The 24,926-nt window shown below is 40.5% G+C and overlaps 1 protein-coding gene across 3 annotated transcripts in view; it reads left to right on the top strand.

Annotated features, from left to right (window-relative positions):
* Positions 1 to 292: 292 nt before the first annotated feature.
* The window catches only part of Ppm1a (protein phosphatase, Mg2+/Mn2+ dependent 1A), a 47,095-nt gene continuing 22,461 nt past the window's right edge, over positions 293 to 24,926 (top strand). The window contains exon 1 of one of the 3 annotated variants that reach the window (XM_070032358.1): positions 293 to 642. In XM_070032358.1, coding sequence (XP_069888459.1) covers positions 465 to 642 — 178 coding nt within the window. In that variant the 5' untranslated portion in view covers positions 293 to 464. Of the gene's footprint in view, positions 643 to 4,210; positions 4,569 to 24,926 lie in introns of those variants that run through there. The other 2 variants (XM_070032368.1, XM_070032378.1) reach the window with 2 other exon arrangements.

Raw genomic sequence — 24,926 nt, 5'->3', positions numbered from 1 at the left:
GGGAGCCTGCCCTCGGCATCCAGCACTGTGCCTGGCATAATAATCTATTTGAACAGATGAATTTAGCTGACAATGTTAGATGGCAATCGTCACATGCAGTTCTGTTGAAGTGAAAGCCCATCCGAAAGACTATGGCTGGACTGGCCTAAGCTGCTCAGTATCTCCTACATTTTTCTCTCAGGGGCCCGAAAGAGACAGCATGGTTTCATGAGGTCAGCCCATCCTATACAGGCAGCCTCTGTGATGTCACACAGGACAGGATTCTGCACTCCTTTTGCATTCTGTAATAGTGTGAAAACATCTACATTTTTCATAACATGATTCAGTGAGGGGGAGGGAAAGGGGTACATCCCCTCCCCTGGACAGAATTAGTTTAGGGAGATTAATTTGTTCTCATGTTCAGAGAAAATGGGTAGCAGCTACAGCATGTTTGGACTAAGCTAACGAGGATATGAACGAGAAGAATGAAGAAAAGAAAAGCCAAAGAGATAAAAAGGAAGCAGAAGAGAGGGAGAAGAGAGAATAGAAGAAAAAAGAGAAGTGGGAGTATGAAGTGGCTGAGGGAGAGAAAGTATAATCCTGGTAGAGGAGGAGTCAGAGGAAGAAAGCACTGGACCCGTGTTCTGCTTAACTTTGTAAATGGTAGGTAGTGACTGACCTGGGTGTAGAATGCGGGATGGCTCAGGGAGGAGGGATTGCCAGGGATTCCACAGAGTGGTCACTGACATTCCTGACATGTATTTTTAGATGCCCAGGTAAGGCCATCTTAGGGGTAATTCTCCTGGGTGTATTCACAATAGTAATTTGGGAAAATGGAGGAGAAACCAGTATTGTGGAGAAACGGGAGAGAGGGAGAGAGACTAAGTGAACTACACCTTAGACTCCAAACTGCAGGACCTGTCCTCAACACACGTCTCTCAATTCTTAAGCCATTAATATACAGGAGACACGGGATTTAAAAGTCAATCTGACCAGGGGCTGGTGGCTCGCGCCTATAATACTAGCTACTCAGGAGACTGAGATCTGAGGTTCGAAGTTCAAAGCCAGCCCAGGCAGGAAAGTCAATGAGTTCTTATCTCCAATTAACCACCAGAAAACCAGAAGTGGCATGGTGGCTCAAAGTGGTAGAGGGCTAATCTTGGGCAAAAAAGCTCAGGGAATAGTGCCCAGGCCCAGAGTTCAAACCACATAACTAACTAACAACAACAAAAAAGTCAATCTGTTACTAATCTCTTCCTCTGTCTTACTTGAAATATAAAAAGATTTTACTAGGTGCTGGTGGCTCCATACCTGTAATCCTAGCTACTCAAGAGACGGAGTTCTGAGAATCAGGGTTCAAAGCCAACACAGGCAGAGAAGTCCATGAGAGTCCAATTAAGTACCACAAAAAAAAAAAAACCCAAAAAACAACCAAATCTGTGGTCCAAGTGGCCCTGAGTCAAGCAGCAGTACTGGCAAATTTCCAAAGCAGGGTAGGATAGTCTTATTATAGACCTATAGAAATCATATACTGCAATCATGGCCAAAATATTACTACTAGTGGTTCATAAAAATTTACTGTGGAACATCCCCAGTATTAGCTGGAGGCTCAAACAAAATCATATAGCTTAAAAAAGAAAAAGAAAAAAGTAATCTTTTCCCCTATATTCTTTTCCCCTCTTCTACAATATTTAGTCCCCTTCTATTTGTATGTTTTAATAAGAAAAATATCATAACCATATTTATTCAAATTTAAGATATCTTGATTCCAATTTTTTTTGGGGGGGGGGTCCAGTCGTGGGGCCTGAACTCTGGGCCTGAGCGCTGTCCCTCAGCTCTTCAGCTCAAGGCTAGCACTCTACCACTTGAGCCACAGTGCCACTTCTGGCTTTTTTCTTTTTGCTTATGTGGTGCTGAAGAATCGAACCCAGGGCCTCAGGCATGCAAGGCAAGCACTCTACCCCTGAGCCACCTTCCTAGCCCTTTACTTCAAATTTTTAAATGTTAATTTTGTAGCTCATAGATTTTGTGGTTTGTATCAAATTATCCCTGCAAGACACAAATAACAAATAGCAGTTGAGGGTGCAGCTTGATTGGAAGCTTGTGGTACAAACTGCTCAGACTCCTTCAAAGTCTCTTTATGTCCATATTTTCTAACTAATCTGTTCCTATTAAGCCATGTTCTAACTACAATAAGACAGATATGGAAAATAGGAAATCCTGATATGAGGAAGCTAAAACACTGACAAAACCTTACAAGTCTCTATTTCATGATACTGCCACTGGTGACTCAGAATCTATCTTCTGAATAAGAAAAAACTGTTTAGGAGCATCTCAATGCTAGTTGCCTCATTGGTTTTTGTATCGCAGAATGTTAATGAGTCCACTAGGATGCTAATCGTGTCTGAAGTATGAAGGATTCCTATAAGATGGAGATTCAAAGATCTTTCATCTAATTTTGTTTTTGGCAAATTTTGTGGAGAAAATTGGGAAATATGTCCCCAAATGATACTGGTATCACCGCATAGTGAATCTCACGTTTATCCTGTATTTTTGTTTTCATCTTGCTTTAAGAAATTCTAACCCACAAGACAGTTGCTAGAGTAACTTTGGGGTTCCTTGAAGAATTGGTTTTCCAATGACTGGTGGTTTTATTTAATCCTATTGGTAGGATCCAAAAGTAAAAAGAATAGAATCTTCCCTAGAAAGTTATTTTGGGGGGAAAAATGGAGATTTGTTTTTTACAACTTTAAAAGCAGTTAAATGTTTGCTGAATGACAAAAAGAAAAAGTAGACGGCTTTTGATCTAAGTTATGGCGCAATAAAGTAGCTCTAGGAGATGCAATGTTAACAGAGTGAAAATTGTTATAGTAATCCCGAGAGAACATGGAAAGGCCTCAACCCAATTTACCTCTTGACTGGCCAGAACTCAGCTAATATTTTTAGTCGTCCTTTCGTTTTACTGGTGAACGACAAAATATATGGGTTTTCTCTGTATGTGGGGGAAACTGTGATGTGTGGTGTAAGGGTTAAGGCTCTGGACAGAGAAGAGTGAAGGCGTCCCAGCCAATGGCAGCCCGTGCTGGTGATGTACTGCTTTCCAGCTCTGATTCATTGGCTGCCTAGGGTTTGTCATTCTATCCCCGGCGTCTGCAAGCAGCGTGGGTCGGGTTTTCTGTGGTCTAGCTAGCTAAACTGGATCTTGGCCGCCTGCACGTGCAGTTTCCATTTAACTTTAGCTCGTCTCTCGCTCTGAATAGAGGCAGCTGTTACGTTTCTGATTATCCTCTAGATCGGGGGTGGGGGGGTGGCGAACCTTGGTTCTATTAACCTTTTGGAGGTCGTTGGAGGTTCCCTGTGCCCGGGTCACGTGACTGTCTAACAAGTGCAAACAAATAACTGTGGAATCCCACAAGCTACCGAGGGGAAACCTGCCAGAAACTCAGAGCTCGTGCCCCGTGCGTGGATCAGCTGCGCTCGCGTGTGGGCGGGTGTCCCGCTGCGTGTCACCCCGCGGGTCGGGGCGCGGTGGGTGGCCGTGTAGCTCGCGTGGGCCTGCTGGGGCCACGGAGCGGGGAGGTCAGCCTCGAGGTGTGGGGCCCTGGGGCCGATCGCGCGACCCCAGGGCAGCGGCCAGGCCGTGGCCGAGCCGGTCCTCCAGGCGGCCGGGGCGGCGTCCCCGCCCGGAGTAGGGGTGCACTTGCAGGCAGGTGAAGAGCCCCGGCGCCCAGGCGCGGACGCCCGAGGAGTAATGGCCAGCCCAGGCTCGGTCAACGGCCGGGTTCGGAGAAGCTTTCAATCCACGGGAGTCCGACAGTCACACATCTGTCCGACCTCGGTCCTGGCTCGGATCCGGGGATCCGGACGCTCCCTTTGGACTTAGCTTGGGGCGCTGGCCCGGGAAGCAGCGGCGGCGGCGGCGGAGAAAGAAACTGGGTAGGGCAGTGACGTCATCGGCGGCCGCCCCTCCCCCGCCGGCCGGTGCTCGCCGCAGTTCCTGCCCTACGACATCCGGGTCTCTCCAGCTGCTTCGCCGCGCCGCAGCTGTAGCGGCGGCGGAGCGGGCGGGCGGGGCGGGGCGGGGCGGGGCGGGGCGGGGCGGGCCGGGGGTGGGGGAGGGGCGGCGCGGTGCCATCGTGAGCGCGCCTGCGCGGGGGCGCGCTAGAGGCGGCGGCGGCGGCGGCGGAGCTAGGGGACGGGAGCGCGCGCAGGAGCTGGAGAGAGCCGTGGTCTCCGCGCCCCGCCGGGTCCGCAGCTGGGGGTGCTCCGGCGGCTGCAGCTCCCGAACGGGTAGTCGGGGAGGGGGGTGGGGGGGACGCCAGGCAGGTGGGGGCACGAAAGCGATGAGGCCTCGGCTCTTCCTCCTCCTCCTCCGGGACCCTCTCTCTGCCTCCCGCTCCAACGCCCGGATGATCTGAGCCGCGAGGGCGCTGAGAGCCGGGGGCCCGGACGCAACCCGGCTCCACCCCTCCGCCGCCCCAGCCCCGGCCCGCCGTCACCGCGGTGACCCCCTTTTCGCCCCCTCCCCGGCCGCTGTCGCCGCCGCCGCCTCGGCCGACCAGGGACCTGCCCGCCCGCGGCTGCTCCGGGTAAGCGCGGCGCTCGGGCCGCGGACGGACGGGGACGGGCGGGCGGGCGGGCGGCGCGGGCCTGCGCGGTGGCGGCGGCGGGCAGGCCTGGGGCCTGTAAACAAGCCGGGCGTCTGCCCGGGCGCTCCCGGGAGGAGACGCGACAACTCCACCCCCTGGCCCGGCCTCCTCCCCGGAGCCGGGCGGCGGGCGGCGAGGGGTTAACGCTCGGCGGGGGCGGGGGCGGAGTGTGAGTGGCGGCGGCGCGGGGAGGGGGCGCGACCCTCGGCGATCGCGGACGGCCCGGAGGGTCGGGGCTGGGGGTGTGGGGGGGCCCCGCTGGGCCGGTGGCCGGCGACGCGGGCGCGGGCCTCGGGGCCGGCTGGGCCCGGCCGCCGCCGCGGAACTTTCCCCCCCGCCCCCCCCCCGAACCGAGGAGGGGGCGTCGCGGCGGCCGGCGCCGCCCAGGCTGACCCCCCCACCCCACCCCGCCCGCTCCAGCCTCGGGGAAGGGAGGCTGGGAGAAAGAAGGGGGGACGCTTCCTTTGAACCGGACTTAGTCTGGAAACACCCCCATTTTGGAGGATTGCTGCTCCCGATCTTTTTCCAGGGGGGCAGGGCCGAGCGTGAGGCGCCTTCGGCGCTCGTTGGGGGGAGGGGGGGGGTTGGGGAGGGGGGGTGGCCTCCGGTTCATTCATTATTAAGGCTTCGATCCATTGAAGGAAATGGTGCTGGTTTCCCATTCCTGGTCGCCTGGTAAATCGGGGCTCAAGTTCTTTAGGAGAGAGTTTGGTTGAGGTGTGGTTGGGTTGTGCCTGGAGATGTATGTGTAAGTAAACCGGGAGCTTTCTCTTCGGGGACAACTGACCCTGGAGGACCCCCCCCCCCGCAGTGTTTAGATAACGTGGTGAACATTTCATCACCCTTGGATTTTCTGAAGCACCGCGTGGTTTTTACAAATGCACACCGTGCCCTGGGTCCCAGGAACCGAGGTGCCACTCCCCACCCCAAGTTTCTTGCTAATTGGATTAATGAGCCAAATGTAATTTTGTTTAAAAAAAAAAAGTGTTCAGTAGAGAATAGGAGCCAGGTATTGTTGGTGAAAAAAAAAGAAGTGATTTTTATGTTTTTGAATCGAGAAATTAATTTTCTGGTGCCTGGGGGAAACTTGCGTGTTGGGGTTTTTAAACACAGCCACGTTTTGGATGTATCGTCATAGATTTGATTTAAACGGTAAGCTGCTGGGCCTTAGCAGTGTCAGAACTTGTAGGATTCCAGTAGAGCTTAGTCTCCAAACTCCCCTTGACTAGAACACTTCCCCCCCCCCCCACTCTTACTCTTATCTGCCTACTTATCGAACCTTTTTCAAAGGTTGTATTTCTGGAATTCCTTATTTTACAGATGAATCGACACTGAAAACGATGACCATCTCATCCCTATTTTCTTATCTTCAATGTTACCTTTATTGGCCTAATGTTGCCTTTGCCAATACATTTGAAGCACAAAGTAACATTTTCTTTTCAATGCTATAGTTATGTAGGGTTTTGTTTGTTTTCCATTGCTGGGGATCCAGCAATGGATCCAGGGCCTCATGCTAGGCAAACTACCACAGAGCTACACCTGAAGCTCAAGGTCTGTTCCTTTGTGTACTGTGTGTATATATCTAATTAACATTAAACCATGTAGCATGGTTACTTTTAGTCTGGAGTTTGCAGCAATAACACACTATTGGAATTACAATGAACTGCATGTGGAAGTTGCATAAGTCATTTTTACTTGATAATATTTTTACATTAGTGCAGTAATAACATAAGGGAATGGTGTTATTATTAAGATGTAACATTTGATGTTACATGTTTGAGACATCAAATTGCTTTGTACCTTGTTTGTATCTTTTTGTTTAAAAAAAAAAACAGGGATTGGATCATTTTATATGTTAGTATAGAGGGCTGAAGTATATAACCTGTTGAAATGAACACTGAACTAGGAGACAAGAATTTTTTTGTCATGGATGTGCTCCAAAATATGTGTCCATGGACAAATCCTTTAACCTTTAAGTCTCAACTTCCAAAACACTAAAACCTGAGGGGTAGATTATGTTATCACATGCACTATCCAATTATTAATGTTTTTTTAATCATGCTTGTGTGGATACGCATACATTTAACAAATAAATGCCTGGTATGTGCCAAGCACTTAGATGTTTCAGATTCTAAAGCTGAATTTTCTTTTTGTTTGTGTGTGTGTGTGTGTTTGTGTTCGTGTACATACACACACATACGCAGCAGTCCTGGGGCTTGAATTCAGGACTTGCTTGCCATGCTTGAGCTTTTTTGCTCAAGACTGTTGCTCTACCACTTGAGCCACAGCTCCACTTCCAACATTTTGGTGGTTAGTTGGAGATGAGTTTTATGGACTTCTTTCTGGGGCTGGCTTCAAATCGTGATCCTAGATCTCAGCCTCCTGAATAGCTAGGATTGTGAGCATGAGCCACTGGCATCATTTATAAAAAATTAAATTGGTACTTGTTCTTTGAGAAGTCTTCATTGATTTCTCTTTTTTTCTGTTCAGACTGGCAAGTCTGCAAAAACTTCTTAGAGAAAGCAGGATAGAGATTCCAAAGGAGACAAAGTTGGTTGACACTACAGGTTTGAACAAGCACATGACCTGTAGTAGTTAGAAGTGAAGGGTGTTATAAGTATACATTAGGATATTTTTTCTGTCAATTCAAGCTGGGTCTTGATGATTTTGTCCTGTTAAATTTTTGTTTGAAAAATGTTTCCTAATACTTCACTTTTTTCCCTCATTTTTTAGTAGCATCATTTTGTCAGATGGTAAATACTGTTGAGCAGCTACTAAATACTTGTAAGAGCTGATGTAAAGATAATGTACAGTGATATTTTGATGTTTGTTTCAAATGATTATCTATTGCCTGGGCATATGACTGATTGGTATTCTTAAATACTTTCCATCTTTAATTAAATCAGAAGGACACAGCCTTATAAGAAAGTCAGCTGAAGCAGGGTTTTGTAAGAGTTACGCAAGAAGATAAAGCAGGGCAAAACAAGTCTGACTGAAGTATATGGACCTTGGGAGAGGCAAGGAGACAGTGATGTATGTGAAGCAGCTAAGTAAAAGCTGTCTTTTGCACCTTCACAGTATTTCCTATCTTCTAAGATAACAAAAATATTTTAAAGTCCATTTGTTTTATTATTTTGCTATTATTAGCCATTATACATAAAATTTCTGATTTCTGATTATTAGCCATACTTGCATGAAAGAAGCTTTATCCTGTATCAAAATTTATAGGCTGATTATGTTTTCTTTCTCCCTCAACTTTAATACCTAATATTATCTAATACCTAATATACTATAAAAGAAACAATTTTATACATCATTATGAATCTTCAGGATATAGTCTTGCATGATTTTGTCATTTGCATGTTTTACTGTCTAATTGTTTTACTTAGTTTTCCTTTTGCTGAGGTAGTAGGAGAAGCTAGGGAAAGTAAAGGATTTGTGGGGGGGGAGGTGAGTTCTATAAACTTTTCTTTAAACCAAAGTAGACTTGCCAGGCACCGGTGGCTAATGTCTATAATCCTAGCTACTCAGGAAGCTGAGATCTGAGGATCTCAGGTCCAGGCTAGCCTGGGCAGAAAAGGCCCCAATTAACCACTCAAAAACCAGAAGTGGTACTGTGGCTCAAATAGTAGAGTGCTAGCCTTGTGCACAAAAGAGGTTCAAGGACAGAACCCAGGCCCTGGGTTCAAGCCCCACAGCAAACAACAACAAAAAAAAAAGTAGTTGGCTCACATGTATAATCCTAGCTAATCAGTAGGCTGAGGTTTGGGAATCATGATTCAAAGCCAGACAAAGCAAACCAAATCCAAAAAAAAATGGAGCTGTGGCTGAAATGATGGTGTACCGCAGCACCCAGGTCCTGATATTGGCACACACACAAATATCAATAGATTGGCCTGTTGATACAATGTTTGTAATAGAGATAAATTCCTTAAAAATCTTTGGGAGGGAGCTTGTTTTCATAATCCTTAATGTACTTATTATTGACCCAAGTTTATGTAATATTCATATTTAGGATCTGAGTTGGTATTGTTAGTTATTGTGGCAAATATCTGAAAATCATATGAGCCTGGAAAACTTCTGGATACAGAAGAAAGTAAAGCATAAAAACTGTACATTTTCACCAATTGTTTTGTTACTACAACCTTCTAAAATAGATGTGGTCTTCATTGTACAGATAGATGTACTCAGTCTTCTCTGTGGGTTCTGCGTCTGTGTAGTCAACCAAGTTTGTACTGGAAGTAATTGTTTATGTAGGTAGTGTTTCCATTGTCATTTTATTTGAGGGACTTCAGGATCTATAAGTTTTGGTACCTGTGGGGAGTCTTTGAACCAATTCTTTATGAATACCAAAGGTTGCATGTCTTGCTATAGAGAACCTAAATGACATGCTAGGAGAGGCCATGATGTCGAAATAAAGATACATAAGTGGATTTTCTTCATTTATATGGGCCTTCTTGCTCCTGGGAATTATAAAGGCTCATGAACATTTCTCATACCTAGAATTCTAGAGTTAAAATGAGCACTTGTGAGTAAATACATTTTTTCCAATTTAAGAATCCCTTCTAAGACATTCAGAAAGTGTGTGAGATATTAAATTCATTTTCTCTCTTCCAAAGCTTCAGAAGTTAAAAGAGCCAAACCTTTTTATTTCACCAACCAGTGTTCAGAATGAGGAATGGAGTTAATCTTAATACCTCAAATGGCTGATGTCCTTAATGAAGGATATGAGTAACATTTTCTAAGAAGATTTAATCAATATAGCCATACTGAAAACTCAAAGACAGAGATGGTAATCCTGAAGTCCTTCGAATAAAATGATAATTGAAATAATGTGTAAATAATTGTGCTATTTCCAATGTAAGTTTGGTTGACACTGTGGATATAGAACCTAAAGAGATGGAGGACTGACCATTTAAAGACAATTGAATGTGAGTTTCTTGTCTTCCTGCTTCAGGTGGGTGTTCTCAAAATCTCAGTTTTCTTTACCTCTCAAGTGGCAATGTCTTGTAAGATTATCTTGAAGACTGAAATAATTATGTAGCACACTTGACATTTTCTACCTTTGAGAGAAATGTGCCAATTAAATGGTAGCTGCTGTTATTGAGTACACACAATTTTGAGGTTCTTGGAGTAGAGGCTGACTGGGGTGAGAAGTTGCCTTTGGATATAGTTTAAACTTGAAGCTAAACTGGAAGAGATTGAATATACAGAGCTGGCTATATAGAGTTTGTATGAGCAGACTGGAAGCTGAGGTCAAGGAAGAAAGAGAAAGTTGTGTAGATTTATTGACTGTCTGAATTGAAAAGAAGTCATGAGTCTGGAGTTAATGATTAGGTAGGAGTATATGGTTAAATTACAGATAAAGAGTAACAGTAATAAAGCAAAGGTGAATGTTCTGACTAGAATGGAAGGTAATCAGGAAGAATAAGGATGGGTATTTTGAAGAGGAGTTACATTTCATAATAAACAAGAAGATATGTCATTACTACGGGACATAATTTAAAGTTTTAAAAAATGTTATTCTGACTTGGTTTTACCTGGGCTTGTTGTTAAAGGTCTTCATAAAGGCATTAAAGTTGTATATGTGGGTTCTGAGTTATTTAAGACTGAAAATTGCTTGAAACAATTCAGATTTTATTACCTCAAGCCAGATCACTCCCAACTGGTCTTTCCTGCTAGTATCCTGTACTATACCCTACCTGCCCTATTGTATAAACCATCACAAGATTTTTACAAAAATTGTCAACTTTATTTTTCTGTCTCTGTGATTTCCTTCATCTTTTTTGGTTTTGCTTTTGACACTTTCTATGATTTAGGTCTCAGAAAAGGACTATTTCAACCACTGGTATACTTGTCATCTCTGGAACATGCTGTTTTTTCTCCGCGGTCTAGATTTACCAGGAAGGCTGCTTAAGTTATGGTCTGAAGTCTTTCCTTTTCCCGATTTTGGGATTTTGGTTTTTTTTTTGGTCCGGTCGTGGGGCCTGAACTCTGAGCCTGGGCACTGTCCCTCAGCTCTTCAGCTTAAGGCTAGTGCTCTACCACTTGAGCCACAGCGCCACTTCCTGGGATTTTTTTAAAAATCAGTTTATTTCTAAAATTTCTTCATCCATAGTGTCTTCCTTAGCCATCAGAGCATTTCAGCTCTTTCCTCTGTTCTTCTATCAAACTCTATATTTGAATGGTTTTAATCATAGATTTTACTTCTAGATATTTGTGTCTTATTAATCTGGAGGAAAATAGAGTAAATTACTATATCCACAACCTATCTCAATGCTTTGTGAATAGTACACATTCACATATTTGATATTAAGCAAAATCTTCCTGGTAGTGAGAATTACTACTGCTTTAGGAAGAGGCTATAGAAGCAATGATAAACTTTCTGGTAGTGGACATTTCTGAGATTTTTTTTCCTATATGTTTTTTATGAACCTAGATATTTAAGCATGTAGATTATATAAATCCAAAGTATGGCAGAGTTCATACATAGGTATAAAAGGTTAGATTGACTGGTTCTGGACCTGCAAATTTCACTTTAGCTTCCCATATTTTGGCTTCCAGGGTTAATAGGACATTTATAATCATGTGCCTCTTTCTAGAATATTTTACATGAAATAGGGATTTGTGAGGAATTGTGAAATCACAGGAATTAGTTTAGTATATTAAAGAAGGCAGATGGCTAACATGAATTGTCTGTGTTTATATAAACCTCTAAGATGAACATATATAGTAAAATAATGATAGTAAATAAATAGTAAATATATATATATGGTACAATCTCTGTGTGTGTGTGTTTGTGTACATACATGGATGCATGTGGGCCAGTCCTGGTGCTTGGACTCAGCCGAGTTACTGTCCCTGAGCGTTTTTGCTCAAGGCTCTCTATCACTTGAGCCACAGCTACACTTCTGGTTCTTGTTCCACTTCCAGCCTTTTAGTGGTTAATTGGACATAAAAGTCTCATGGACTTTCTTTAAACCAGACCAGCTTTGAACTGTGATCCTCAGATCTCAGCCTCCTCCAGAGGAGTTAGGATTACAAGTGTGAGTGGCTGGTGCCCTGCTTAACTGGATAATTCCATATGGTCAGTTGGTGACTGCTTAAATCCACTTATTGCAGTATGGTACTAATGAGACCAGAATATCCTGAGTTTGATTTTTTGTGTCTCATATTTTTTCTTTCTTTTTTTTGGTCCAGTCATGGGGCCTGAACTCTGGGCCTGGGCGCTGTCCCTCAGCTCTTCAGCTCAAGACTAGTGCTCTACCACTTGGGCCACAGCGCCACTTCCGGCTTTTTTCTTTTTTGCTTATGTGGTGCTGAGGAATTGAACCCAGGGCCTCATGCATGCAAGGCAAGCGCTCTACCACTGAGCCACCTTCCCAGCCCCATGTCTCATATTTTTTCTAGCCTTGATAGTAACTAGTAATGGAGCATTTATGTGCTAGTACTGTTAAACTTCCAGTTATATCTCATCAAATCTTCATAAATATTACTATGAGATAGTATTGTTTTTATCTTATAGATAAAATTGAGACAATGTAGCTATTTGCCCAAAGTTTTACACCTAGTAACAGAGTCTAAATGCATGTCCTTGACCTTTTCGAAGTGATTATAGATGTGGGTCATTGCAGTTCTTATAGCTTATTGCTGAACATCTAATGGTAGTTGTGATGCATCAGAAAATGTGCGTGGATGTCTGTTGTGTCTAGGCTGAGTCTTGTAATGGAGGTGGGATCAGAGATGGCAGTGTGCACACTTTGCACACTAAGTATATGCCAGCATATATTTAGAACTTTTTTTTTTTTACCAAGAAGAACTATACTAAAAAAGCATCTGAAGATGTAAAAACAATACATTTAATTCTGCAAGCCACATACAGTTTTGTTGTTTATCCATGTTCCTTACTTTGCAGTTCAGTCATAAATTACTGGGTTTTTTTTCCCAGTGAAATTCTTAGTTTAAGAAGATAATTTTGTCTGGCCTCTGGGGCTTATACCTATAATCCTAGCTACTTGGGAGACTGAGATGAATATTATGATTCAAGGTCATCCTTACTGAATTCTCCCACCCCCTACTTTTCAACCAATAGTTGAATACAGTGGTGCTCACCTGTCATCCCAGTTGTATGGGAAGCTGAGATCAGGAGGATTGATCATAGTTATAGGCCAGTCTGGGGGAAAAAATTTATGAGATTACATCCCTCTAGAAGAAGCTAGGCATGGTGGCTTACACATGTCACCCCATCTATGACAGGAAGACTGCAATAGGCAACTCTGGGTCTAGGCATGTGCCCTGGTAAGAAATGAGACCCTACCTCAAAATAACCTTTTCAGAGGAAGTGTGGCTCAGCAGTATAGCACCTGCCTAGTAAACATGAGGTTCTTAGTTCAAATCTCAGTACCCCTAAAAGAAAGATAGGCTGTTTCTTTTTCTGGAGTTGGGGATTGAGCCCACAAGCATACATTCTACCACTTGTCTGTACACTGGGTATAGCCCCAAGAAGATAGTTTTAAATCCAAATTATCTAATAGGACTTACAGATTATAATGTAAATGGACATGTCATATTAAATGGCCCATTTTTAATGAATTTTCAATAAATTTCTCACTTTAAATAGGTTCTCAGTATATGAATGTTAGGTAATAATGTTTGTAATCTTGTTTTTCTAATGAACATGTGACAGAAAATTGTGAGTCAGAAATATCAGACTATGAGATAGCATAGGTCACGTATAATCTGGTTTAAATTTAGGCTGATGCAAACACATGTAGGACATACAAATTGCCTTTGTTACCAAAATTTAAAAATGGAAATTAACGAAAAAAGATGAGAAAGGCATGGTTAAGTATTGGGTTGTTTTATTTTTTTTCCTAAATCTTAGAACTTAACCAGGTTTTAGAAACATCTTTGCAGAATGCCAATGTTTCAGAATGTTAATAAGTTGTTTTCACTTGTAACGCAGTATTCTTGCTAAGAGTCTGTAAGGTTGTCTTGGTTGATAAAGAGCTGATCTGAGAAGTGGTAGCTTCTGTTTTGTGGCTAACCCACAACTTACCATGTGTTACTCTATAGCTGTCGTCTTCATTTTCTCTGACTGTGAAAATACTGCCTGATATTTTAAGTACTTCTACAACTAGTCATAAGACTGACAACCTTGTAGTGGTTTGCTACATTCAGTAGCATAAGTTGCTGCTTAATTACAAGTGAGATTGTTTTATACAGTAAAACTTCAATACTAAGGTATTTTTGTCTGAATACATTTAAAGTAGATTTCCCTGCTCTCAAAAATTATTCCTCCTGCCAGGCACCAGTGGCTCACACCTGTAATCCTACTCAGGAGGCTGAGATCTGAAGATCGAGGTTCAAAACCAGCCTGGGCAGGAAAATCCGTGAGACTCTTATCTCCAATAAACCACTAGAAAACCGGAAGTGGCCTGTGGCTCAAGTGGCAGAGAGCTAGCCTTGAGCAGAAGAGCTAAGGGATAGCGCTAAGGCCCAGAGTTCAAGCCCCACGACCGACCAAAAAACAAAAAAAACAAAAAAACTTATTCCTCCTTATGTCCAAATTGCCTCCTACATTTTCATGTAGAAAAGGCTTTTAGACCAGACATTGGTGGCTCATGCCTGTAATCCTAGCTACTCAGGAGACTGAGATCTGAGGATGGATCTTTGAAGCCAGCCTGGGCAGGAAAATCTGACACTCTTATCTCCAGATAAGCACCAAAATGCTAGAAGTGGAGGTGTGGTTAAACTAATGGAGTGCTGTCCTTGAGCAAAAAATGCTAAGGAACAGGGCCCAGACACTGAGTTCAAGCCTCAGTACTAGCACAAAAAGGAGAGAGGGGAGGTAGGTTTAAAAACAAACCAACCAAAACAACAACAACAAATCCAGCCCATTTATGAATGTCTAGTGAATGAGCAAATGAATTAATCACTTAGAGAAATAAAATATATAGGTTCTTACCTAACCTAACTATAATAACTATAATCTAACTATAACTAATCCAATCATAACTACATCTTTTCCCCTTTATTATAACTTATGTGGTATTTTCCTTTTTATTTTTTACTGATGTATATTAATTCTAAGGAATGGATTTGATTGTTATAATTAAGTCATTGATGAACAGTCAGCTGCAGATTTGCTTTTGGGAACAGTTTTTCTTTCTGAAAAGACAGTTTCACTACTTTTCTCTGGTTGGTCTCAAACTTCTGGACTCAACATCATTCAATCTCAGCCCCTTTTGAGTTACTGGTGCTATAAGTTTGCACTATCATACCCAGCCCAGTTTTTGTGTATATATGTGAATGAATCTAGTCCTGGGGCTGGAACTCAAGGCCTGGGCATTGTCACTGAGGTTTTTATTCTCAGGGCTTGCACTCTTCTACTTGAGCCACAGCTCCACTTCTGGCTTTCGGTAGTTAATTGGAGATGAGTCTCACCCACTGTCCTGTCTGGGCTTTGAACCATGATGCTCAGAGCTCAGCTAGAATTATAGTCATGAGCTACCAGCACCCAGCTAGCCTAGTGTCTTATATTAGGAATCTGTTACAAATATTTCTGTAAGACTAAAACAAAAAGAACTACATATATTCTTCAATGAACAAGATAGTTTGTTAAGAAGGAAACTTTTTTTATTATTATATATATATTTTTTTCCGGTCGTGGAGCCTGAACTCTGGGCCTGGACGCTGTCCCTCAGCTCTTCAGCTCAAGGCTAGCACTCTACCACTTGAGCCACAGCACCACTTCCGGCTTTTTTTTTTTTGCTTATGTGGTGTGAGGAATCGAACCCAGGGCCTCAGGCATGCAAGTCAAGCGCTCTACCACTGAGCCACCTTCCCAGCCCAAGAAGGAAACTTTTATATGAGAATATAATTTCCTGCATAGAAAGCATCATGGATGACAATGGGGAAGATGGCTGTCACTCATTTGTCCCACACATTTATAAAGTGTCATTATGTGCTAAATACCATGAACAAATAAAGGCATGATCTCTTCCCTCATTGATCTAAAGTCTAAAGTGAGAGAAAATTCAGTTTATAGGCTAAGTTCTTTGATAAAGGAAATGATCTATCTATTACCTGTCACAAAGAAAAGGTAGGTAGGAAAGTTTACTTTGGGTTATATTACTAGAGAATGAGGCTATTCAAATATAAGGAGATAGTTGGGAAGATTTTTTTTTGTCTATTAAATAAAGGGAACTTTTTAAAAATTGATTTTTCAGCTGGCCTCTGGTGGCTCACACCTGTAATCCTAGCTACTCAGGAGCTGAGATCTGAGGATTGCTGTTGGAAGCCAGCTTGAGCAGAAAAGTCCATTGAGACTCTGATTTCCAAGTATTCACCCAAAAGTTGGAATTGGTGGTGTGGCTCAAGTGGCAGAAGCACCAGCCTTGATAAGAAAGTGAGAATGTGAGAATTCAAGTTCAAGCCACAGTACATGCATACACACACAGTGATTTTCCTTCTTCCCCAGCACCCATGTCCCTCTACACAAAGCATATTGTATCACAATTTGTGGATTTAATGAATAATTCTTTTTTTGGAGACAGTTTCTATGAACAGAAGTCTATCAGTAATCATTTTTTTCCAGTGAGGACATGTCATATGTGTAAAATATTTACAAGTCCAGTGTATTTTGCATGCAAATGACCTGTTTCTCATCTTAAATATTTAATATTTCCCCTTTCAACCTAAATATACAAGGTTATCAGCAAATACTTACACAAAAAAAGGGTGGATTGGTATGGGAAATCAGCTATTATTTTCTAGGTCCATCTGAATCCTCATAGATTCACTGATTAAAAAGTATTAAAGTATGAATTAAATCTACTTCTGAATTTATAGACAAATTGCCCCAAACTGACAAATTTGAACGAGGTAGCAGATGAGGCTAATTGAAAGTGTAAATACTCTAGAATATTAGAAACCTAAAAAGATGAAATAGCTCTCTGACATTTCTTCAATATTATGCTTATACCCTAACTGTTAATGAAAATAGGTCATTGTCTAATTTTTATAATCACTAGAGCCCTCAAACTAAATTTATCATAGATATTTCTCGAGGAATTATTCTATATAGTTAACAAATTTTACTTTTAAAACCTGAACAAGAGAAAAGTTTGTTAAAAATTTGAGATAACTATCTTATGTAATTCAGATCACAACACATCTAGGAGCTGTGGATACATTAAAAATTACAAAACTTGAAGGTAATATCCAAAGTGGCTAGGCTCTTATGACAGTATACTTTGTGAAACTTAAACTGATACTAGCATTTGTAAAACTGGCCATGACACTTGTAAACGTTTACCTAACTTGGTAAGAGACTATTTTTGAATGATTTGGGTAGGGGAAAAAAGTCTTTAAGTGGAACACCAGTGGCTCACGCCTGTAATCCTAGCTACTCAAGAGGCTGAGATGTGAGGACTGTGGTTCGAAGCCAGCCTGGGTAGAAAAGTCTGTGAGACTCTTATCTCCATTAAACTACTCAGAAAAAGCTGGAAGTAGTGCTATGGCTCAAGTGGTAGAGTGTTTGCCTTGAACACAAAACGGCTCAGGGACAGAACCCAGGCCCTCAGTTCAAGCTCCATGACTGGCAAAAGTGTCAGGGGGAGAGGGGTACCTTATTTTGATTGCTTCTATTGATTTTTTTTTGAAATTTGTTTTTTAAGCCTTTGTTTTGGCACATTTAACTCAATAACAGTTCATTTGGATTAGACTTTGAAATTTATTTTGAAGGAGGATAAGCAAATAATTATGTTTAAAAAAGCATATTAACTTGAGGCTAGAAGATAAAAGAAAATTCAGCAGTAACTTTTAACTTTTAACTTTTAACCTTTTAACTTTTAACCTTTTAAAAAACAATATAGGCATTTTCCGTGTGTGTGTGTGTGTGTGTGTGTGTGTGTGTGTGTGTGTGTGTGTGTGTGTGTGTGTGTGTGTGTGTGTGTGTGTGTGTGTGTGTGTGTGTGTGTGTGTGTGTGTGTGTGTGTGTGTGTGTGTGTGTGTGTGTGTGTCTTCCAGTCATTTCCTTTTAGTCTTTTTTTTTTTTTTGTAAAATAAAGTATATGGAAAGCCACATAAAACCATAGTGGTAGACTTAAACAGCTTTTTAATTCACATGTCATAAAACATTCATTTACATTTATATAGTTTTTGAATGTTCACAGAATTACGTAACTAGTGCCACAATTGCCTTTTGTTTGTATGTGGTTTAACTGGTCCCAGACTCTTGGGTTAAAACAATCTTTCTTCCTGGTCCTCATGAGGAGACTAATCTGTTTCCTACAGACTTGCCTACTTTGGATATTACACATATATGAAATACAGATAACTTTTTGATCAGTAACTTTATTATTGAAACACATCATGCTCATGGAATAGCCTATTTTGAATAAATTACTTTCTTTTACAGTTTAAATGTTTGCTTCTTATGAAACAAAAAATTCAGTAATTGGGAGACTGAATTCAAATTCATAGCTTTACTCAGAAGAATAAGACTGTTGGTCCTTACTGGCATTAATGCTTTCATATAAGTTTTCCTGAAATGTTGCTTTAGTGGCCTTTTTTTTTTTTCAATCTTTCAAACTCAGACTTGCATGAGTTCACTGAAATGTTTACCTTTGCAGTTAACTTGCTCTGGATTTTATGATTATACTTTCCTGTTGAATCCAAGGATAAGGATAATTAAAAGCAAGAGGGAAAAATAGAAGAAAGTATTGCTCAGATTGTGGAAGGGTTGCAGACAGGAGAACAGGATTAGAAAATATATCAGATTTCAAAGATATTGAATTTGTGGGCAGTAGAATAAAGTTTGGAAGTTGTTTGAGAGAGAATACCTCAAGAAACAAGGCAAAGATGTTACAGTGTTTTGAAGATACAATGCTATAGTTTAAATTTTTTTCTCAAGTTTGAATTGTAGCCATACATCAATGAAACAAAAGATGACTCCCTTTCTGACAAGATGTAGTACCCTTCAGCTGTTTTCTTTTTAGAATTTTGTGTAAGAATTTATTTAGTACTTTATATTTCTAGGGTTTACACTTTGGGCCTTGTATTCTCTAAACAGACAGTGTAGTACAGAAGCTATGTTTCCAGCCCTTATTTAAGAATTTTAAAACCAAATAATATACTCTCTCTTTGAGTTTTTCCAATATCTTCAGCCTAGACCTATTATAGAATAAGGATACCCTCGCTGCATGTAATCTCAGGGTCTCTTTTGTAAAGGAATCTCCTAAAGGATTAAATTGCTACTATTTCTCAAGGGTTTCTGAGTTAGGAGAATCCTATTCTGGGTGTTATCTGTACTTAGTGTGCTGCCTTGGAAGTCTATCCTTAGCTAGAAAAATGGAAGTAATTAAGAAATTGCTTTATTTGATCGATCAAAGGCTTACTTAGATTACAGTTGGTAAATGGAATTTTAGGGACAGTCAGAGAGTGCCCCAAGAGTCAGAAACACATGATGTAGCTAGTTAGTGAAGTCCTATATGGGAATTTGGGATGAGAAGAGTAATTGGTTCTATTTTCTTTAGGTAATTATTTAGCATGTAAAATCTGTTATCTGGTTTAAATGAATGTTTATTAGAAGTGGACACTTTATACAATGTATCTATGATTTGTTTTAATAGCAAGAATCCTTTTATAAAAGATTTCTTCTATATAAATCTTCATAGCTTTTATGGACACTTTGTATTTTATGGAAGTATGATTAGGAAACATTGAGTATGTTTAGAAAGCCTGAGATAGCAGGAGAGCAAGATTAAGCTCTACTGTATATTAGAGTATTATTTCTCTGTTTACTGATTCTGTCAATGCAATAAATGTTGATATTAGAGAACTCTACTACTATGAAGTTGACATTGAGATTAGATAATAGATTCTGGGCTCCGAGGCATTATGGATTGTTTATATTACTGTCTTAATATATCCTGCATATACTTTACCAGTTTATCCTTCTATCTTTATGAAGTGTATTTTTCACTCCTTTGTCAGTTGTCACATTATAAATAACCTTGGAGAATGTAATAGGTGAAAAAAATAAATATTTTCTTTATATATTAAAACATTCAGATTGTGTTTTTAAGAGTCATTATCTATTATTTCATATATTGCAGAAACTTAAAGATGCTTTCTTTTGGTGTTTTACTTTTCCTGAGACAAGTTCTTGATATGTAGCCCAGGCTGCTTCAAACTCAAAATCTTCCTGCCTCAGCCTCCCATGACTTGGGATCACAGTTGTACAACCACACAGCTAGCTAGCCCTTTCAGGTTATGATCTTTGATTTAAACTGTAAAAGTTGTGTGCATCTGGTCACTTTTTTGATACTTCTGTACCGAAGTCTTTTTCTTCTTTTGTACTATTACAGCCACCATTAGAAAGTCCTTCTGTATAATAAAATGATAGAAATATTTTTCTAAGTGTACTAGTATGGTTTTATTATCAGTATTTTAAACTTAAATCTCCTGGAATCTATTTTAAATTACAAGGTAGTCATCCATCCACCACAGGAAGGAAGGTATGGGACAAGTCATTTGTCCTAGCACCATTTGTTAAACCTCTTGTACTTGTTGAGTCTCATTATTTGTACTGGCAGAATAAGTGGTACTGGAGTTTGAACTCCAGGCATTCTATCACTTGAACCACATCCTCAGCTCTTTTTGTTTACTTATTTTTCCAAATAGGGTCTAGACTGCAATCTTCCTACTTAGGCCTATCATATATGTAAAATGACAGATGGATACCACCATGCCCAGCATCAGCACCATCTTTAAATGAGGTTTTAATGTCAGGTTTTTGGTTATTAAGAATGTTTTGGTTATTCATATTCTTTTAAAATTTCTTTTACATGTATTTTGAAATAATTTCATCAAGGTCTGGGAACCCAAAAGGCCCAATTGGGGCTGGGAATATGGCTTAGTGGTAGAGTGCTTGCATGCATGAGGCCCTGGGTTCAATTCCTCAGTACCACATTAAAAAAAAAAAGTGACATTGTGGCTCAAGTGGTAGAGTGTTAGCCTTCAGCAAAAAGAAGGTCAAGGACAATGCCCAGGCCCTGAGTTCAAGACCTAGAACTGGCAAAAAAATAAAAAATAAAAAAAAATAAAAAAAATCCAAAAGCCCCAATAGTGATGAAAAGATATTGACTTTGGAATTGTCTCGCCTGATGTCTTTAATTTTTAAGAGCTTTATTTTGAGAACAAATTTAAAATGTGCAAAAAAGAGTACAAAGAACTGCCGTATCTGCCTAAATGACTAGTTATTAACATCTTGCCACATTTGTTTTATAAACTTTACTTTTCTTTCCTCTGTTGCATGTCTGTTCATGCATATTCTCTTGACATAATAGTTTAAGTTTTATTGAATTATTGAACCATTTGGGACTCAATGTCAACATCATGCCTCTTCACCCTTAGAATAAATAAGCAGGACATTCTCTTTAACTATATAGTTCAGTCATCAAATTTAGAAAAAATTTAGATAATACTGTTACCAATACACAACATATAGTCAGACATAGTCAGATTGTGTCAGTTTTTCCAGTTATGTTCCTTATAGAAGTTTTCATTAAAAACATAAATTCATCAGTGAAAGCTTATTCAGTTTCTTATTTTTAATTTGTTTTTCTCAAGCTAACCATTGGGCTACTTGTTTGAGTTAGTACTGAGGCTTGAACTCAAGGCCTCTTGCCTTTGCTTGGCTTTTTCTCAAGGTTGGCACTGTGCCACTTGATACGTGTCCACATACTTCCTATTTTCTCTTTTTGATAGGAAGTTTTTTCTCATTAATGTTTCTAAATAGTCTATGATTGCCAAAGTAAACCAAGTCAATGAGAAGTAGCTTAGGAGGATGCTTTTAAAGCAACTTAAAAGTAGATTTTCTAGCTTGGATAATAATGCTGGCATAGTTTTGTATTGTTTTCTCATATAAAAGACAATTTTGCCAGGTGTATTACTCTTGGAATATACCTCTTTTCCCACAATTATAGGCATTATCTTCTTACTGCCTTTCATGTGATAGTTACAAAAAAGAATGAAGCCGGACTGATTTAGTGGTTTCTCTTTTCTTGGGAGGCATATTTAGTTTGTCTGAATTGTTACATTCATGAGATTATTTTTACTAAATAATGTGTTGGTGTTGGTGAGTTTCTATTTATTTTGTGCTTAATGAGCCCTTTAAATCATCAAATTCACATTTTTCTTCAACTAAATTTCTTTTTTCTTGGGAATTTTAATTTCCATCACTTGATTTTCTTTTTAAAATATGCTAATTAAGATGTTGAATTTGCATTCTTTGAGTCTTAGCTCCACTGTATTCACTTTTGTCTCATGCATACTAAATATTTTCGTTGTTACTCTTTTTATCCCTTGCTGATTGTTACTATAGAATCTTCAGTCTTGATTGCTTCTCATTTAAAACACTCTGATGCTTTTTTTTTTAATCTCCCAAATTTATTTTCTTAGCTTTGGTAGTACTTTCATTTTCTAGTTTCTTATTTATCATGTCTTGTTTCACAAACCAAGTTTTCAGTTTTTTCTTCTATGTAAATGGCTTTTTAGGTTTTCTTCTTTCCCCTAGGGTAAAACAGATTGACATGTTCTCAAGTTTTTTAAAAAGGTTATTAATTTTTTACTTCAGAACTTGTGATTCAATTCCCTAAGTTTTGTTTTGTAGCCCCAAATAATGGGGCTAGATAGTCATTTGTTATAAGGATCTTCCCTTGGAATTTAAGCTGACATGCTGAATTGTATAGATTATCATTTAAACATTTTTTTAATAGTCAGTTTTTTCAGACATATAGTAAGGACTTGATCTTGTTAGCTTGGTACAGGTAAGAAACTTGGTCTCAATTCCCCCCCCCTCCTGAAACTTAATGGAATTACACATTTCCTTTTACTTGTATGGCAGATTTTCTTTCTTTTTTTTTGGGGGGGGGGGTCCAGTCGTGGGGCCTGAACTCTGGGCCTGGGTGCTGTCCTTCAGCCAGCTCAAGGCTAGCGTTCTACCACTTGAGCCACAGCGCCACTTCCGGCTTTTTTCTTTTTGCTTATGTGGTGCTGAGGAATCGAACCCAGGGCCTCATGCATGCAAGGCAAGCGCTCTACCACTGAGCCACCTTCCCAGCCCCTGTATGGCAGATTTTCTTAACTGGAAGACTTAGCTATGGGATATTATATTCTTTTTTGTAGCTAATGTAACAACAAACTGTTGATTCTCTGTTGTATTTAGGTTTTGGATTTGATAATCTTTCTTTTGAATGCTTATGTTTTCTGTCCATTTACATTTTTGTTTGTTTCCTTGAATTTCTGTAATTATAAGCCAACTAGTAATAGAACTTTAACAATTAATACAGTGAACTTGAGTTTAAAAACACTTCAGCTGAGGGTAACTGTTGCTTTGATTATAGCTTCTTTTCTTTAAGTATTTTTGCATGTATGTTTATTCTTTCTATATTACTAAATCTTTGTTACATCTGATTTTTCTTGGAGTTGATTTATTTGGCTTTTTTGTTTGTTTGCTTGCTTGCTTGCTTGCTTGCTTGCTTGCTTGCTTTGGGTTTTGTTTCATTTTTGACATGAAATCTCATCATGCAGCTCAGACTAGTTCAGATTTGAAATCCTGCTTCTCCAGTGCTGGGATAACAGGTTTACACCACTGTGCCCTGTATTTATTGATTGTAGGATGCTCTGTGCAAGGAGAATTGAGATGGAAATTCAAAGAAGACTGTCCTAAATAGCTGTCAATCAGGAATAGCTTTTTATAAGGAGGTAGCATTTGTTTATGTATTTACAGAAAGAAAACATCAAAGTACAAGGTATTTTAAGAAAAGCCTATATGTTCCCAGTACAGAATATGGAGGGGGAGGGGGACAGTATAAAGTGAGATAAGGCAAGAGAAAGGGTCTAGGGACCTTACCATGCAGGACCTTCATGTGAGTCAAGTGGTTCTTTCTCTAAAACAATGGAAAGACATTTAAAAACTTTTAGTACAGAAGTGATATGATAAAACATCTATTTCAGTAGCTTTATTTAAGCCACTGAGAACGAAGAATGCCAGTATGTATGAGAAGAAACAAAGTAGAAAGCTTATATTTTGTAGTAAGAATGATAGTAATTTGGGGACTAGATAGTGACGGGGCGCGGGGGGGGGGGGGGGAGTAGAGACCAATTAGAGACTGTTTAGAATGAAGAATCCTTGGAGTTTAATAGACTGATAAGGGGCCAGATAAAGACAGGTATTAGAAGTTCTTGGACAGAGCACCAGTGTCTCAAGCCTGTAATCCTAGCTACTCAGGAGACTGATATGAGGATTGCAATTCAAAGCCAGCCTGAGTAGGAAAATCTATGAGACTCTTATTATATCCACTGACCTACCCAAAAAGCCAGAAGTAGAGCTGTGGCTCAAGTGATAGAGCACTAGCCTTGAGCAAAAAAGAAGTCCAGGGACAGAACATAGGCCTTGAGTTCAAGCCCAGGACTAGCACCCAAAAAAAAAAAAAAAAAAAAGCTGGTCTTGTAGGTGATAATGGCTCACACTTGTAATCCTAGCTACTCTCTAGGCTGAGATCTGAGGATCTTGGCTTGAAGCCAGCCTAGGCAAGAAAATCCAAGACTTATCTCCAATTAACTACCTAAAAGGCAGAAGTGGAGCTGTTGCTCAAATGATAGAGTGCTAGCTTTGAGCAAAAAAAGTTCGAGGACAGGTCTATGCCTTGGATTCAAGCCCCAGAACCAGTACATACACACACACACACACGCACGCACGCACGCACGCACGCACGCACGCACGCACGCACGCACACCCTGAACCAGTACACACACCACACGTCCTTGGTTTCTATTCACTTTGGGGAATGATGTGATTCACTACTAAATGTCAGTATAGGAAACAATATATAGAAAAAGGTGTAATTACAAGCCTTGAGTGATACAATGAAGATTAGCCTACAAAGGAGAAAAAATTGGAAAAACTGAGTGGGAAGAAAATCAGAAATGGCAAGCCAGTGGCAAGTGTCTTTCAAAAAGGGACTATGTAGCTGGGCACCAGTGGCTTATGCTTATAATCCTACCTACTCAGGAGACTAAGATCTGAGGATCAAGGTTCAAAGCCAGCCCCAGCAGGAAAGTCTGTGAGATTCTTATCACTAGAAAACCAGAAGAGGCTGAAGCGGTAGAGCACTTGCCTTGAACTGAAGAGTGCAGGGACAGCACCAAAGCCCAGACAGAGTTCAAACTCCACGACCAACCAAAAAAAAAAAGACAGACTGGTATTGAATGGTGTTATGAGCAATC

This window comes from Dipodomys merriami, unplaced genomic scaffold, assembly GCF_024711535.1.
Source record: "Dipodomys merriami isolate MVZ:Mamm:240054 unplaced genomic scaffold, mDipMer1.0.p SCAF_1, whole genome shotgun sequence".
NCBI classification, from domain to species: domain Eukaryota; kingdom Metazoa; phylum Chordata; class Mammalia; order Rodentia; family Heteromyidae; genus Dipodomys; species Dipodomys merriami.
Note: the sequence above shows the minus strand (reverse complement) of the source record. Positions and strands in the feature narration are given on the sequence as shown.